The sequence below is a fragment of the Poecilia latipinna genome, unplaced genomic scaffold (genome assembly GCF_001443285.1).
Source record: "Poecilia latipinna isolate Pla-1442-1.1 unplaced genomic scaffold, P_latipinna-1.0 Scaffold1800, whole genome shotgun sequence".
NCBI lineage: Eukaryota > Metazoa > Chordata > Actinopteri > Cyprinodontiformes > Poeciliidae > Poecilia > Poecilia latipinna.
Genome location: NW_015114416.1, coordinates 1 through 18232, shown reverse-complemented (window position 1 = coordinate 18232; position 18232 = coordinate 1). Strand labels below are relative to the sequence as shown.

General features: G+C 41.9%; 1 protein-coding gene and 1 long non-coding RNA gene across 2 annotated transcripts; one reads left to right on the top strand and one right to left on the bottom strand.

Annotated features, from left to right (window-relative positions):
* The first annotated feature begins 141 nt into the window (after positions 1-141).
* LOC106934392 (NAD(P) transhydrogenase, mitochondrial-like) lies at positions 142-17121 on the top strand. The gene is made up of 21 exons (XM_015014255.1): positions 142-500; positions 1172-1401; positions 1499-1698; positions 2681-2768; positions 2907-2995; positions 3098-3285; positions 4326-4459; positions 4565-4756; positions 5248-5398; positions 8141-8302; positions 8382-8492; positions 8603-8748; positions 8879-9074; positions 10004-10237; positions 11034-11194; positions 11430-11609; positions 11682-11841; positions 14802-14883; positions 15991-16109; positions 16448-16563; positions 16653-17121. The coding sequence occupies exons 1-21, from the start codon at positions 371-373 to the stop codon at positions 16797-16799; spliced, it is 3216 nt and encodes a 1071-aa protein (XP_014869741.1). The 5' UTR covers positions 142-370; the 3' UTR covers positions 16800-17121.
* On the bottom strand, positions 6108-10069 carry LOC106934393 (uncharacterized). Its single transcript, XR_001421691.1, has 2 exons — positions 9982-10069; positions 6108-6922 (listed from the first exon to the last, which is right to left on the bottom strand). It is a non-coding gene; the product is annotated as an uncharacterized LOC106934393 (long non-coding RNA).
* Positions 17122-18232: the final 1111 nt, after the last annotated feature.

Below are 18232 nucleotides of genomic sequence, written 5' to 3'. Positions count from 1 at the left end.
TTAAGTACATTTTTTGAGTACTTTCTCCACCACTGGTTTTTACTCAACTGTCTCTGTGACCCCACTGAGCCTTTGCGTCTCTCTGTCGTCACAATTCCAGATCTCGCGAACTGGAACGTTGTATGTAATCAACCCTAGGCCTTGAGAGAGAGAGAGCGCGTGAGTGCGTGAATGTGTGTGTGTTGTGTCCTGCAGAGTTGAAATGTCACTCTGCTGTCTGTAGGCCTCACAGCACAGACGGGCTGAGTGTGTAACTGGGGGAATCGGGACCTTCTGGAGGGAATCAAGATGTCCTCTGGTGTCTGACAGCAAATGAAGAAGCAGTCTTAACACAGAATAATCTATCTGCTTGCTTGTGTTCGAGGGAGCCATGTCAACTCTCCTGCGCTGCGTCTCCAGCTCCTGCCTGGTTTTGTCCCAGAGGAAGGGTCATCAGAAAATATTTGGGAGGAGGCATTTTAGGACTTTTCCTGTATTATGGGACCAAAAGGCTTCCAGAGGTAGGAACTATACTGCTTAGACACAGTCTCTCTTGATTTACATTTTTTTTCCCCATCTCCAGTTTAAGGCTTCAAAGATCAAAGTTGCCTTTTTGTGGCCCAGAGAAGTGGAAAACTCCTTAGATCATAAAATGCTTTCAGAAGGTTAGCCGAGATGTTCCCAAAATAGGGAAAGCAGGCAGTTGTTTCACTCGCTGACTTATGGGCCGCTGCTAACATGTAGGTCAGTTAAAGGTGACATGTTGAATCCTCACTGCTGCCTGACAGGTTTCCTGGAGGGATGCGTGTGTTTTGCTGTAACGTCACTGTGGAGACACCAGAGAGTGTTTGTGGTGGTTTTAGGGGTTACTGAAAGCTATAAAGTTGAAATTCTGAGTGTCTCTGTGGGAGCGGAGGCCTCTCTGCGAGCATAGTGGATCAGAGCCAATCACCTGCTACTTATGTCACCATGGCGGCGAGGTCACCAAGCCATGTATGGACAAAGAAATGTGCAACATGATATTGTTCCCCGGCCACACAATGTCAGCTGCAGGCTCACGCTCGCTCTCTAAAGCCAGAGCGTGCAAACTCGTAATATTAGGATCACAACTTTAAATATTCATCTGAAAATGCTCTCTGAGATCCTCTGAAGGAAGGCGGGCCTAACTGTCACTCGCTGTGTGTTCACTTAGGTGTGCTCTACAAAGATTTAGTGGTCGGTGTTCCTAAAGAAACTGTTTTGAATGAACGTCGGGTGGCGTTGTCGCCTGCCGGGGTTCAGGCTCTGGTCAAGCAGGGCTTCAAGGTGCAGGTGGAGAGCGGAGCCGGAGATGAAGCCAAGTTCTCTGACCAGCAGTACAAGGACGCAGGAGCCACCATCACCGACGTCAAGGGAGCTCTTGGCTCAGATTTGGTCCTCAAGGTTTCGCACGTCCCTTCTGATCCTCTCAACATCGTCCCTTAGCTGTCTGCAAGGCTATAATCTACACTGCCTCTCATTTATTCCCGTTCTTTCCCAGGTTCGAGCTCCCAGTTTAAGCGAAGCAGACCTCCTGAAACCCAAGTCCACCTTGGTGAGCTTCATTTATCCGGCACAGAATCCAGACCTGATGAAGAAGCTGTCAGAGAGGCAGAGCACCGTGCTGGCCATGGACCAGGTGCCCAGAGTTACCATCGCCCAGGGATACGACGCTCTCAGCTCCATGGCCAACATCGCTGGGTAAAGAAATATCTAGATAATCACGGAGATTCACGTATGTACAGACAAACACACAGATAAGAGGTAATACCACTGTTGCTAGGCAGCTGGTATCGCTGCCTGATGATGTGTGTCATGTGCTCAGATGAGAGCATCCATTCATCCATCTGAACTTGATAAATATTCACTGACTGAGAGTAAATAAATGTAAAAATAAGAGCAACTTATTTTATACATTTCATCTTAACACCCTGAGATACAACTAACTAATCCCTTCAGCCAGCTGGACATGTGTTGTTATGAAATGACGACCAGTTTATTGCAAATGTTTTTATTTTCATTATAATGAGTTGTTAAAGTTTGGCACAGAAGTAGTTAAAAAGTGCTATGAACACCAATATATACAACCTTTATCTTAGTTGTAAGACCTGTGCTCAGCGGTGGCAGTGCAAATATAAATATAAACAGATATGGACACTCTGAAAGTTGCTTTTGTTTTCATAAAAACAGAAAGCATTCCAATTATAATCAGTTTACGTAAAGAGGCACCCTAATAAATGAAAACGGTGCACTTTTTTTTAAAATCAAGCCTAAAATAAACTGCCTAATTCTGAATACACAGAAGTCAATATTGTTATTACTTATTTTGGTGATGTTTTTATCTGATTAATGTCATTTACATGACTTTGATAACTTACCTAAGGCCAGGTTCAGATGTTTCCTTGCTCTTAGTTGGAAAACTCATGTCATTGGTTTTAATTAAGCTCATCAAATCTTTTCTGTAAATAAAAGATTTACAGAAAACCTAAAAAGCTTTAGGTTTTATGAATTTTGACAACAAATTTACATGACCTGCAAAACATAATTGCAAAAGCATTAAATTAGACACTGTGTCATATCATATTAGAAATCAATAGGAATAGACTCACACTTTCTGTCATATACTGTAAACATAAGAAAACAACAAAGAATGTGGGTTTTGTTAAATGTGTTATTTTGGCAGATACAAAGCTGTGGTTCTGGCTGCCAACCACTTTGGCCGGTTCTTCACTGGTCAAATCACAGCTGCAGGAAAAGTCCCTCCAGCTAAGGTAACCTTCAGCTGAACATTTATTTATTTATTTATTTTCTGAATTGAGAGGCTTCTGTCCACCTTTGGGCGTTTTCTTTTCACGTACACATTAAAAACTGCGAACTGATTCTTCTCTTGATGTTTCTGCTGCTCTCAGGTCCTGGTTATTGGAGGCGGGGTGGCTGGTTTAGCAGCAGCAGGGGCAGCCAAGTCGATGGGAGCCATAGTGAGAGGCTTTGACACCAGGTATGAGATGAAAGGAAAAGGACGCCTCGTGTTTCAGATCGCCAGACTCGGCGATGATGGTTCGTGATCTTGACGAAAAGCTGACTGTTTGTTTCCTGTCAGGCCAGCAGCACTTGAGCAGTTCAAGTCATTTGGGGCAGAGCCTTTGGAAGTAGACATCAAAGAGTCTGGCGAAGGGGTCGGAGGTTACGCCAAGGAGATGTCAAAGGAGTTCATTGAGGCTGAGATGGCCCTGTTCGCCAGGCAGTGTAAAGATGTCGACATCGTCATCAGCACTGCCCTGATTCCAGGTCGGAAACAATGAAACCTTCAACCATTTCTCTTTATGTTCGAGTGTTTAAGAAAAGATAAATGGCCTACTGTTTCTTACTTGGAAGCGTGCATACATCTAGTGTGTTTTTTTTAAGTCGATTGTCGAAGAAGCAGAAGAAGAAGAAGAAGAAGAAGAAGAAGAAAAAAAAAAAGGAAATGAGTTGCAAGACAAGACTTTAAAAGCTCAAGTCGTTGCTGATTTTGTTGATGGATTTCAAGGCTAACATGCTGATCTAAGGCTTTATTTCCACACGGTTTTATCCAAACATGTTAACTGACTTGAAGTTTATTCAATCTTTGGAGGGTCCCCAACATCCGTGCAAAAGCTCCTGCCTGAGCAAAACTTTGCAAGATGGATTACAGGACTCTGCATGTCAGAAAGATGGATGAATTAATTTGCTAATAAACAACTCGCAAGGCCCCACTCAGAGATAACACACTCAGCTCTGATGCTTACTGGTGAAAAGTATGTCGAAAGAGGTATTTACAGTACGCTGCAAAAGGATGTGTATCTCTTGAAAGAAAACGGATACATATTTATTAAACTTTTCTGCAAATCAAAATCTAAAATATGTGGCCTGCATTTGTGTTTGACCACCCAAGTCAGTTCTTTGGAGATTTACCTTTCACCATATTTACAGCTGCAGGGTACAGTTTGTCTCCACTGGCTTTGCACATATTGGACTGAATATTTAGGCTTTTTCCTTTGGAGAATATCTCTAACGTCAGTCTTACTGGATAAAAAGCATTCACAGTCATATTCAAGGACTTACAAGAATTTCTTGGGTGGATTTAGTGCCTGGACTTTGACTTGGCCATTCCAACAGATGACTTTATTTGTCAAAAGTCCTTATTTTGATATTCTTTTTTGGGGGGTTCTGCTTCAAAAATAGGAACTAACTGTGTCAGCCCATTTCATTTCAAGTCCAAAACTTTCAGTTTAGTCCATATTAGCATAAAATAGTCTGGTTCAAATTCAGTTTAGTTTATAATTTTTTTTGTGTCTCCGATCGTGCAGGAAAAAAGGCTCCTGTGTTAATTAAGAAGGAGTTTGTCGAGTCAATGCGGGACGGCTCTGTGGTAGTGGACCTGGCTGCAGAAACCGGAGGAAACATCGAGACCACCAAGCCAGGAGATCTGTACGTCTACAAGGTCAGCTTTCTGTCTGCGTCTTAAAGTACAGTAATAAAAATGTTCCCCAGCCTGTTCACCCCAGAGGAAAATTCACAGATCAAGAACGTTTTCTGTTCCAACCAGGGAGTCACTCACATAGGCTACACCGACCTGCCCAGCCGCATGCCCACACAGGCCAGCACTCTGTACTCCAACAACGTCCTGAAGCTGCTGAAAGCCATCAGTCCAGACAAGGAGTACTTCCACTACGAGCCCCACGAGGAATTTGACTACGGAACAATCGACCATGTCATCCGTGGGACTCTTGTGATGAAGGTTGGTTTTGATTTGCTGTAAAAGTCTCTGCTGGCGTCCTCCACTCTCTCTCAGCATGAGCTATCACATCTTGTCAAGTCAAGCTCCAGGCCCCCCGCGCCCCCACAAAAAAAAAAAAGTTCCCAGTTCCAGCTGGGTAAGGCTCAAACTGGAAACATTTCCAGGAATTTTGGTTTGGACACAATGTCTACGGCAGTGAAATCATGCGAGCTCGGTAGGGCATATCGACTTACTGCTGGTGGACCGACTCAGGATTCAAGTCTTTCTAAAGTAAATTCATCTGCAAAACCCTTGCTAACTGGTCGATGAGTACTGTTTGCTTAGTGTAATCTCCTGCTGCAGAACTGCCAGCATCCAGTCCAGATGTTCCAAAATGCAAATTTCACAAATATTCAATTCTCTGTCTAACATGTAGACCTCATGGATCTTTTACTAGTGCTCACTAGGGTATATTTGTGTGTGTGTGTGTTTTTTTTTCTCTGCCTGAACAGGAAGGTCACAACATGTTCCCGTCTCCACTGCCTAAAACGACCCCGCCGGCCCCCGTGAAACAGAAAACCGTGGCAGAGTTGGAAGCCGAAAAAGCTGCAACAGTTTCCCCTTTTAACCGCACGTTGACCTCTGCCGGCGTCTACACTGCAGGTCAGACACAAAGCATCAGATTCAGGGGGGAAATATTCATCTATAGATTTTGTTGTGGATGTCTTAGCTCCACTGCATTCTGAGGTACATTCTTCAGATTAGATCAAGCTCGAGGAAAGGTTGAACGCAGAAGAAAATTGTTCAAGTGTCTGTGAGTCTCTTCTTATTCCTTTATCTTCCACTGCTAGAGCAAACTGTAAGAAAAAAAACAAAACAAAACAAAAAAAAACATGCATTGTGTGTATTTTAGGTGCTTGAATGTGAAGCTGAGCTGCTGTTCCTTCCCAACATGCATTGCAAAGTGCCAATCGTTGACGATACAAATCTAGATCCCCACTCAAATGGATGTTTTTGTCAGTCTTTTTGTTGGAGGCGTGCAGAACTAGCCACTTGGCATGAGTACGACGGTATTTGTCCTTTTTGCATATTTTTTTCTGTTCTGCCACTGGAGTCATTGGAGTGAATCGCCAGTCAGACAGAAGAGATTCGTTCAGGACGTTATGCTCTAAACATAAATACAAAGGTTAATATTTTACATGTTTTCACATATGCTCTAGATATTTATCATTGTACCATCAAGTGTTCCTTTTATGTCTCTAGTTTTGGTTTGAAATGTAGCATAGCTCTACATACAACATTTAAAAATGCAGCCTTACTTTTTTTTCTCACTTTAAGAGACAACGAAAAAACAAAGTTGCTCAGAAAACTGTGTTTTTCCTGCTCTATTTATTTAAAAAGTTAACTGGAAACATGGGATTATTTGTAGGATTATCCTCGTCCACACAAAAATACTATATGTGGTGCTGTAATAGTGTATCAGAATACACCACAAACAGAGAAGAAGGGGAAGGGTATGCAAATGTAATTTTTAAAAATGATTATATTGTACCTCCACCATGTCAGCACCACGTGCATGCTCCTAAGACAGTAACACACCTAGTGTAGCTACTGTAGTTCTTGCACTTTCAGAAATGACAGAGCATTGTGCTTTATAACTTAGTGAAATTTTGAAAATGATTTCTAATCAGTCTCTTCAGCAGCAGATTGTAAAGCGTGGAAACATGCCACAATTGTTCCTGTTGCAAAAATATAAGAGCCATGAAGTCCTCAATGTCTTCAGACCAGTAGCCTTCACCTCCTTGGTGATGAAGGCTTTGTGAGGATAATGAAAAAGGGCGATCTGAAACAGGCTGCTGGCCACTTTAGGTCCTCCTCAGGCGGGAGTGTGCAGGACGCCACTCTGTTTTTAATAAACCTTTTAGTGGAACATCTGGACGTCCCTAAAACACATCCAAGGCTGTGGTTTGTTGATTTTCCATCTGCATTTAATACTACCCAGCCCTATCTTCTTGCGAATGAACTTTTGTCAGCGTTTCATCTGAATCCAAATCTTGTAGGTTGGTTGTTAGACTTTCTGTCAGATCGGTCACAATGTGTGAAAATTAATGGCGAGCTGTCACACTTATCCTTCCTGTTTGCAGGGTGGTGTACTTTCTTCGGTGCCGTTTATTCTTTGTGCAGTTCCTGCAGGAGCTCACATCAGAACAGACACACTTTGAAATTTGCTGATGACTGTTATAAGTCTTTTAAACGACAGTAAAACTGAGAAAGGTGCCGTTGTAGAGGTCTTTACAGCATGGCGCAATTAATGCATCCGAAACTAAAGACATGTTCACTGACCTTCATAAATCCCAGTCCAGCATCACTATGGTTCATAACCTGGAAGCTGAAATCGTAAGCGAGTATAAACTCTTATTGATAATAAGCTGGGCTTTTAATCAAAAACGGATGCAGGGTGTAAATAGGTCCAGCAGCACCTTTTTTCATTTTATTTTTTTTTTCTAAAGTAAACTGGGCTCTTTTAAAGTTTGTAATTTATTAGTGACTCTATTTTATCAGTGTTTTATTGATTCTGTTCTATTTTTATTGTTGCGTGGCTTTGTTTCCTTACCTCGTCTAGTAAAAACTGGTTGATGAGGCTCACTAATGTGGCAAGCAAGGTAATTGGAGTAAAGCAAGCCTGGCTCCAGAATACACTCCAAGCGTGTGAGAACTGATCGTTAACAACGCACAACATCCACTTTAGAGCGAGTTTCATCTTCTTCCATCTGGCCGCCGCTGCAGGATCTCTAAGATCAGAACCTGGTGTGGTTCTCAGAGGTTTCTTTCATTCCTGCTGCCATTGCTGACCTTAATCTCCCTGGTTTAGACTGCAATAGCCAGACTAGACCCCTTTTTAGTTTTTTTTTTTTTTTAATAAGACACATTTTATATTCTTGTTAATTTTGTCTATTATGTGCTATGATTTGAGATGATCCATTATTTCTCTTGATATTTGTAGTTGTCCTGTACCAGCAGTGGATGTTTTTTGTTGTTGTTGTTGCTTTTATATATGTTGCTTGTTGTAAACATATTTGCCCTTGGGATATCTATGAAAACTGAACAGAACATGCATGTTTTTTTTGTCTGGATGAGGCCTGATTCTTAATCTTGTGTATTGTTGTTTATTACAGGCACTTTATAAGTGCTTTAGAGCTGTTTATGTTTATAACCTCAGTAGCTCTACAAAACAGTATGAGCATATATCAAAGAAAGATTGAAAATGAATGACATGGTAACTGAGCAGTCACACTTTCTTCTATTTTGGGTAATTGAGTGCAGTTTGAGGGATCCTAGCTTTAAAAATAAAAAAGCTGTGAAGATGCTAATATGGTGCTTCTCTGCTGTTTGTCTTTACATCAGGTGTGTCCACCTGTCTGGCTCTGGGCATCATCTCCCCAAATGCAGCTTTCACTCAGATGGTCACAACGTTCGGTTTGGCTGGGATTGTGGGATACCACACCGTGTGGGGGGTGACCCCCGCTCTGCACTCACCTCTCATGTCTGTCACCAACGCTATCTCAGGTCAGGGGGTCAGGGTACAGCCTGGCGCTTCGTGTGGCTCTCTGCTGCTGTTACTCATGCTGCCTGTTCCGCCTCTCAGGCCTGACCGCGGTAGGAGGTCTGGTGCTGATGGGTGGAGGTCTCGCACCCTCCAGCCTGCCCGAGACTCTCGCCCTGGCAGCCGCCTTCGTTTCATCCATCAACATTGCCGGTCTGACACTCATCACGGACACATCAGAGGAGAACGTGATTTATTAGCTGTGCAGCTAAGTGGGTGCTACTTTTTTTTTTTTTTGCTTTGTTTTTGCTGTGCCTGTGCAGGTGGTTTCCTCATCACCCAGAGAATGCTGGACATGTTCAAGCGTCCCACTGACCCTCCTGAATACAACTACCTTTACTTGTTGCCCGGGGCTGCTTTCGTCGGAGGATACGGAGCTTCACTGGCTGCTGGGTACAGCATAGAGCAGGTGATGGAAGAGTCTCTAATCTACCAGTCTTACACAACTGCAGGGAAATAAATATACTTATTTTGGTTGTTGCTTTTTTTGTGTGACTTGACTGAGTTTTTTTTTCAGTTTCTTTAATTAATTCCCTCAGATGATGTACCTGGGCTCAGGCTTGTGTTGCGTCGGGGCCTTGGCAGGCCTCTCCGCCCAGCACACGTCTCGACTGGGGAACGCCCTGGGCATGATGGGAGTAGCAGGGGGCATTGCTGCCACCATCGGCGCCCTCAAGCCGTCGCCAGAGCTGCTGTCTCAGATGTCGTTAGCTATGGCCACTGGGGGGACCCTTGGTATGTGTTTTTAAAACTATCTCTGTGTTGTAGCTCTAACACAGCACTGCGACGCTGGAAAGTCCCTTCTCTGGCACTGATTATTCCCTTTTTAGCACAGTCTAATATTGTATTGTTCTCCACTATCTAGACCACATAGAAACATGCTGTGTGATCAGACTATTGACCTACAAAGAAAGAAAGCAATGGCTATTGGTTTTTGAATCACAGTTTGGATATTTATCAGTATATATCTTAATTTTGCAATTCTCTACTTGAGTCTTTATGAAAGATTTCATCTTTTAGTTTTAGTGTTAAGACAATTACTGATCCTCGAGGGGGCGCGGTTATGTAAAATTGGCTTTCTTTGAGCTTTACATTATGTTATAGTAAATAACATCAAAAGAAATTGTATCACGGTAGTCCCTTGATTTTCCAGGTAATGATATTCAATGCAATAATACCTGAAGTAACAAGGTATTATATGAGCTATTGATAATAGAAATTTTCAGTGTAAAGCTCGTGAAAACATAATTAAAGGGTTAATAGAGGAGTGACGTTGTGATGACTTCCTCAAGGCGGAGTGTTGGAAAGAGCAGGAGTTTTTAAAGCGACAGAGGCCCAATTTCAATTACCAAGTCAAATTTCTTTTAAGTCATATTTGATATATGTAGCACTTTTATAGCAACTGAAGGTAATATAGTGATTTGATTATGCTTTAAAATGGCACCACATGCTGGAAAGCAATACCACCCCTTTAATTTACTGTACATGCATATGCATCAGTGCTGCAGCTGCATCTCTTTTCAGCAAGCCCAACCGACTACTTTGCTTGATTTGACCTTGTAGCAGAAAACAGGTGTTGACTTGATAACATTTCGCTCTTTTTCGCTTTCAAATAATTTGAATAATAACAGTAATAACTTACTGATGTCACAACTCGACCGCAGGCCTCACCATCGCCAAGCGTATTGAAATCACGGACTTGCCACAGCTGGTGGCGGCCTTCCACAGCCTGGTGGGACTCGCGGCTGTCCTCACCTGCGTCGCCGAGTACATGATCGAGTTCCCTCACCTGGAAACACACCCTGCAGCCGGTGTCCTGAAGACCGTGGCCTACCTGGGTACCTACATTGGAGGCGTCACCTTCAGCGGATCTCTGGTGGCCTACGGAAAGCTGCAAGGTTGGAGCCGCTGACCAAAACTGTGTTCAGCTTTTCCAAGATTCAAATGCATCGGAGACCTTTTGGGTTGAGAAACACTTTGTGGGGGGTCCTGAGCTTGCCTTCAGACCTTAGGTTAAATTTAAACCGCACATTATTTAACCAGTAATTACATTAAAACCATTATAAATAATGTTTTTAGGGATGGTTTTTGCCATGATGACCTTTGTTATTGTGGGTCTGAAGCTTAGAAGTTTATGAAACACCAAAACCGAGGTTCTGGTCTACTAGCGAGATACAATGCCTTGCAAAAATAATTCAGTTATGTTCCACTTTGTATTGGTCTGTCACATTGTTCCCTCTAAACACCAGTTTGCAGCTGTAAACTAACAAAAGATGAAAAAGTTGAATCGAATACCTTTACAAGGCACCGAAACACACAGAGCTTCATATATCCACTTGCACTGACTGTCTCCTGGTGGTTGAAGCCAAATCCTCTGTGGAGTCCAGGTCAGGGTTGGGGCTTTGCGTGCACTTATCAGCAGTCTTTTATTTAAACTGTTGTGTGAATTGATCAAGGGGAACACATGAGAAACATTCTGGTAAGATGTGATTTGTTGACCACAGGGCAGTGGCTCTGCTTGCAGGATTAGTTGTTGTCTTGTAACAGATTGTAATAGATTCCTCCGCAGAGACATCTGGACCTCCAAAGGGGCGCTTGAAACTAATTGCGCTCTGTGTTTTATGTTGTCAATTATCCCTACAAACGATTGACAATCATTTCTGGCTTTTGAAAATAACTGCTCTTTGCCTGTAGGCCTCCTGGACTCCGCACCCCTGCTGTTGCCTGGTCGACACATGTTGAACGCCGGTCTGATGGCGGCGTCCATGGGAGGCATGGTGCCCTTTATGCTCAGCTCCAGCTACGGCACCGGGATGGGCTGCCTGATGGGGGTGTCCGGGCTTTCAGCTGTCATGGTGAGATTTACAGCAACATCTGAGCAGCAAACAGATGAGGCAGCAAAGATTCGGTTTTGAGGAAACACATTTTCAGACAAAAGAAAAAAAGTTCCAAAAACCGGTCTGGATACGGTTATATTTCAGCTGATGAAATTTGTTGTTTCACTTTGTTAGATGCCAAGTATGTTTAAGCTACAACGAGCCTTGTAGCGAAACTGAGTAGCACAGACGTTTTTGCACACCTTTCTTCCAGGGTGTAACACTCACAGCAGCTATCGGTGGGGCAGACATGCCGGTGGTCATCACTGTGCTGAACAGCTACTCAGGATGGGCGCTCTGTGCTGAGGGCTTTTTGCTAGACAACAACCTCATGACGATTGTGGGAGCCCTGATCGGCTCCTCTGGCGCCATCCTTTCGTACATCATGTGTGTGGTGAGTAGATGCGTTTCACTTGGGCCACGCTTGTGATAAGAATCTGAGATGGAGTCCCTCCTTCCCTCCAAGGCCATGAACCGCTCGTTGCCCAACGTGATCCTGGGAGGGTACGGCACCACCTCCACGTTAGGTGGGAAGCCCATGGAGATCGTCGGCACCCACACCGAGGTCAATGTGGAGCAAACTATAGACATAATCAAAGAAGCCAACACCGTCATCATCACTCCAGGTAGACTTTAAAAAGAAACATGCAGTATTTCTGAGTGTTGATTATCCAGTGTGTTATGATTACAGCCTCAGGTTTTTCTTTTTCTTTACATCTCTGATTCTACAAAGTTAACACATTCATATCCTCAAGTATTGGCACTACATGTGTAAAAACATTCAAATACTCCTGCTTTTTTTATTACTATTATTATCTCGCACTGAAAATCTTAAAAAACAAAAAAAGTTTTAGTGCATTGGAAAATTCCCGTGCTAAGAAATAATTGCTTTTAACGAAATAAGTGACTTCATAATTATTGCCTCCCTTCTGTTTTTGTACTCTCCGCTCCATTAGAGCAGCAATAAGTGTTCTCCGTTTCACAAAGTTGGATCAAACAGAGAGAAGGATTTTTCAACGATTCTCATTTCGCACATTCTGTCCAGAACATCCAGATTCCTGAATGATCTCATGATCTCCTCTCTCCTGCTCACACAGCAGGTGTTACAGGGTATTAAGAACTGAGGCGGCAGGCGAAGAAAGTTGATTTTGTCTCTGTTATATCACTTATACGTTGATTTGACCTTTTGTTTTGGATCATTGCACATTAAAAAAGCAAAGAAAAAACTGTCATTACCCATTCTCAGTCAACTTCACAGCCTCCCGGTATTGCACTCCAGCACGCTGGAGGATAACAAGGCCCACAGCATGACAGATCCTCCTCCGTACGTACTCGTGGGTGTTAGGCTGTCTTTCATATACTCGTCCTATGATTTGGAAAATCTCAATCTCTATCACATCCTAACAAGACAAACAGCTCCCAATTTTTTCCTTTGTGATGGTAGGACAGAAAATATTTTTTCCTGCCAACTAGTTGGTGTGTAGATGCTGTCTAATGGTTGTCATGGAGACTTGGAGACCCCAGATGCCACTCTTTGCTGCAGTTCCCTTACAGTAAAATGTTTACATCTCACTGTCCCCTCACTCTTCATGGTGGCAGGATAAACATTAGTCTTTGCCCAGCAAGCTAAAGGCTAAAAGAAACATTACACCCCAGGGAAAACAATAACTCATTAAATATTAAGTAAAAGGTTTTATACATTCAAATTCAATTAAATATTTGAGGTCATAATTAAAAAATGCTTCAGTTAAAGTTATTTCACACTAATTATTATTGAGTGTGATATTGTTGTTTTTGTATTTTGCCGTTGTGCCCCCCCGTACTAGAATAAAATCAGTGGAAGATTACATCACTGCAATTAAGATTATGATTTCTTTTAAATCTCTGCACATCTTCAACAGGAGTGAGAGTAACTGTGGAGGGGATTGTATCTTTTCTCTGTATGCTAGTTTGTTTTTTGTTATGTACAGGTGAAGACCTACAATCGCGACCGGGACAAAACATTTTGTTCCAGTCGATCATACAGAAATTCGAAAGTTCCACTCATGGAACGATTTGGATACCAATAAATCTGCAAATAAAAAAAAGCTACACATGTTTTAATTAGTCAATTCTTGATGAGTAACCTGGGAATAACTCGCCATTTTATCCTGCTGTAACATTTTGTCTGTTTTCTAAACAGATTGTGGACACTCTGTTACACAAACTTTATGAACAAACATTAAAAATAATGCCAAAACTCAGCATCAAACACTGTCATAGCATGTGGCACAAAAACAAAAATATTCATAAAACTCTTTTTGAACGAGTTCAGAAGTATCGCATGTCGCGGTGTGGGAGTGTTTCTGCTTCTTTTGGACGTTTTTGTTGAAAAATTAGCTCAAAACAGATGTAACCACATTGCAACGTTCCCAAAAAAAAAAAAAAAAAAAAAAAGAGAGAGAACCCCCAAAAAAAAACAGCCTTTTGGGAAACACCAACATCTAACTTTGATCTTGCTTCAGGTGGGGCACAGCTGCAGCGTGGGATGATATCATGACCAAACAGAGTGAATTCTCCGCTCTGCTCAGACAGTCTGGCTCTGTGATAACATCTGTCTTTTGTTCCATTTACCTGACAAAATAAAGGTTCAGACTGGCTGCTCTGCCAAAAGATGCATCCAAACGGGAGTGATGAAAAAACCTGCAATCCTCTGGAAATGTCAGCGACTGTGACTGATGGTGGTGATTAATTCATTTGAGACAACAAAAGAAAAGATCAGGCACCACAAGAGGGAGCAGTGCACTTAGCAGTCGATCCTGGAATCATCTGTCAACCAACATAAAAAAAATGATTGTTGAGATAATTACCAGATCATGTTTTTTTCTACCTCTTCTTCTTCTTAACAAAAGAAAAACCAGATCTATCTGACAGATAAGTTGTTGTTTAAGCAGCCTGAGCTAGAGCAACCATTCTGAAAATCTTGGAAACACGTCTCGCTGTTGTTGCCTAATGGCCGCGGACCAACGCGAGGACAGATGTGTGGTCCAACACGCTGGTTTGATTACAGTAACAGGGAAAAGTCGAAGCAACTATTAGGTCCAGGCTCTAGACTTCTCCATGCGCTGTCAACAACAAAGGAGGGCAGTGAGAAAACAGAAGGCTCTGGCTGTCTGGGGAATTACCGTACAGGTCATGAGTGACTGCCTTCAGAACAACAACAACAGGGAAGAAAATCTTAACAAGAGGCTATGCTGAACTCTGTTAGGAACATGACCACCAGGGTTAAACAGTGGTGAGGCAAAACGGTTCTTTGCACGCAGGAGTCCCGTATCCATCATACATTACGGTGCAGTTTCTCAGAGAGATTGATCTCAGACTTATTGAACTGCTGGGATTTGAATAAGGACGAGGACACTGCAGAGAGGAGAGCAAAATGAATAAAGAACACACGATTGATGGTTTTGGACTGTTGTGTTTCTATTCAGCTATGAACAATGGTGCTGATGTGTATCAAGACCCCAGATCTAAGAAATGTTGCTCTTGTAATATAGAGCGTAGGAGTGTGATTTCCTAACTTGTGTTTTAACCATTTTTTCCTGTTTAGGCTGGGGTTTGTGTGCAGCCAAAGCCCAGTACCCGATAGCAGACATGGTGAAGATGTTAAGAGAACAAGGCAAGACTGTCAGGTGAGTAATTTTGTACCGTTTTTTGTACTGTTGCCTCTCAACCCCAAGTTCTTGAATATTGTCTGGCTTATTTTGGGCCTTAAATAAGATACACACACTCTTTATAATTTATAAAGTCAGTAAGTTTTATAATTTAGAAATAAGTTTGTGTTATCCTGTATGAAAATTCTAGTTGCTTTCCCCCCCACAGTTTAGCTAATGACTGCAAGGTAATTTTATGTCTTTACGCAATAACTGAGCTAGAGTAAAACCAGGGGACGGTAAAGAATGTGCAGTGTTTTCTGTTTAACCAACTTCTTGGCTATAGTTAGTATAAAAACGCTCTTTGATACTTTATTCTGTATATATCTATCATTCGCTCTCCAAGTGACCGTTTCATCAACAAAAGCTCTCAGAAATGTGTGTTCCTGGATCCTTTCAATGTTTACTTCATTTATCTGTATTTTATTTCTCTGTACTTGCTCTGGAGTTTCCAAATAACATTATTTTGGTTTTAATCAAAATTTAGCGACAGCTTGTTACTGCTTGTTCGAGGAGTCAAACTTTCCTCCAATCTTTCAAAGTGATCTTGGTGTCAGAGGTTTTCAAGGCTATTTAGATTTCACATACCAACATTTTATTGGGATTTGATGTGATAGATTAGTAAAAGCAGTGCATTAACTGTGACAGCGAAGGACAGCTATGTATGTTTTTTTTTCTTTTTTTTTTTTTTACAAAAAAGTGCAGCATGCAAATCTATTCAGTCTTCTAAAGTTAACAGTTTGTAGTAGGCACCTTTCCATCTGTACACATCTAGAAAAACAAAAAAAACACATCCGATTGGATTCTACGTGTTTACTCAAGTTTTTTTGACAACGATAGCAGGTTGCTATATTTGCACTAAAAATGGCAAACATAGATGACAAGATAATGGAAGAAGAAGAGAAAATATAAACAAATGATGCATGGCTTTGCATGTTTGCAAAATACGTGTGACCGTATATTTCTTTAGGGCTACATGTACTCATTTGAAAGAGACGTGGGCTTTTTTAAAAATTATTCTTCTCAGAAAAAGCAAGAGGATGATTGATCAGAGCAAATCACTTTCGATCTGCGTGTCTCTGACAGGTTTGGTATCCACCCCGTGGCTGGTCGCATGCCCGGCCAGCTCAACGTTCTCCTGGCTGAAGCCGGCGTCCCCTATGACGTGGTCCTGGAGATGGATGAGATCAATGACGACTTTCCAGGCAAACTCTTTTAAAAATAAATTACAAATACAGAAACGTAGTATTTATTGAGGCACGGTTATCACTTTGGCAGGACAGTATAGGATAAAATTACAATATCAGCCTTTGTGTATTAAACACGTCCACATTTCCATTTACACTTGCAGCTGCCACGCATGTGTGTGTTAATATTCAGACATGCCATGTTATTCGGACAACCGTTGGTGTTTTCTTAGCAACCAGCACGCCGTCTAGTACACATGGTTCTTGTTTATGACAGAGTGAGACGGGGAGTGGAGCGTTATCCCTTATCTTTTATCTGTCTCGTGGCTAAAAGTTTGAATGTCGGTGACCCGTAGAGACGGACTTGACGCTGGTCATCGGAGCAAACGACACGGTGAATTCTGCTGCACAAGAAGATCCCAATTCTATAATTGCCGGCATGCCTGTGCTGGAAGTGTGGAAGTCCAAACAGGTATGTTTGGGAATATTCTATAAACTCTAACTGGATGTATATATAGCGTCTTGCCTATATAACTGACTTGATGTATGCTTTCCCTACAGGTCATAGTGATGAAGCGTACACTGGGAGTGGGTTACGCGGCGGTGGACAACCCCATTTTCTACAAACCCAATACATCAATGTTGCTGGGAGATGCCAAGAAAACATGTGACGCACTGCAGGCAAAGATCAGAGAGGTCTACTACTAGCTACAACTCATCCCCTTTTTTCCTGTAAAAATTAAATCCACATTCACAGGAAATGATTTAAGGATCTGGCTATTTTTAGAGATTTATTGGGTCTGCAAAGAATGAAGCATAATACATTTCCACTGCCATGTCACGGTCATATTTAAAATCATGCAATCCCAGGAGGTTGCAAGCATCAACGACTGCACATACAAGTGTGTGTGCTTGTAAAATATCGGTTTTCATGTCTGGATGGCTAGAATGCATATGTTTGATTAAAAAATAAAGTGCATTAACTCATGGACAAATGTGTTCTGAACTGTAAATAAAATATTCAAATATGTTCTAAAATGTTTTCCTTTCAAGTGCAAATGCCATCTGTGAAATTTAGTACCGTTACAACAAAACGAGATGCCATTTGTTGAGCAGGATCCAACAGTTTCTGGCGTAAATCTTGAAGACACAAATTTTTAGTGTAGTTTTTACGAAAGCGCAATTTACCAGAAGCATGAATAGTTTTGGTGTCGACTGTATATATGTCACCAGCTGTTGTTGTTGAGTCTGACTGCAGTAGATTGTCAGATCATCATGACAGATGATGGTACCGAAAATGCTAAAGATAAGCAACAAACCTATCAGGATTTTCCTGCTATTACATCTGACCGATTCAGATCGATCTTTTCCGAGGATTACAGCGCCATAAAAGAGAGAGAAAAAAAAGTTTCGTAGATTTGAAAATGAAGGAATTACAATCATATCCTTCTAACTTTCATCTGATTGTAATTAAGCTCAGCAAAGGCCATAAACATACATGTAGCTGGTCAACGCATTTTACAAGCCAAACATTGTGGGAGTTCCTAGTTTTGATGTAGTAATTGTACATAAAAAGAAAAACCTGTTTCTCAGTATTTCAGTGCTCAGTGCCGGCCAATCACAGATCAAAGGGAAAACTGGCCGACTTTGATGTTTGGCTGATTGATTTGCTCACTTCTACAAAAGGTTGGAAATGCAGTATTTCGGCATTTGCGTTGATATTGGCTGATGTCAATGATTGTTTAACCAAAACGTGTAACTGGGTCGACGATAAGTATTTCCATGCTAATGCCTTCTGTATATGCGTAGGGCAGGAGGGTGAGGTTTGTTTGGGCATGTGACAGTGACGCAGCGCAGGATAAGAGATGTTTAGATGAATCAGAGAAGCAATGCCAGCAGTGTGGTAGTCTTTTAGTCCAAAAGGTTCTTCACTGAGGTCACAGCCTGTACAAAGACTCGGGTACTGGAGCTTTCTACCTGGCACTCTCTTGAAAGGCTTTCTAAGTTTATGCTGTCAATTAGCTTAGCCTAAAACACTTAAAAGGTGACGATGCTTCTTCCATCACAGCTGAAAACGTTACTTGAGAATTCAATGTAGAGATTTGCTTGAAAATTTCACTTCACATCTGTCAATAAAACTG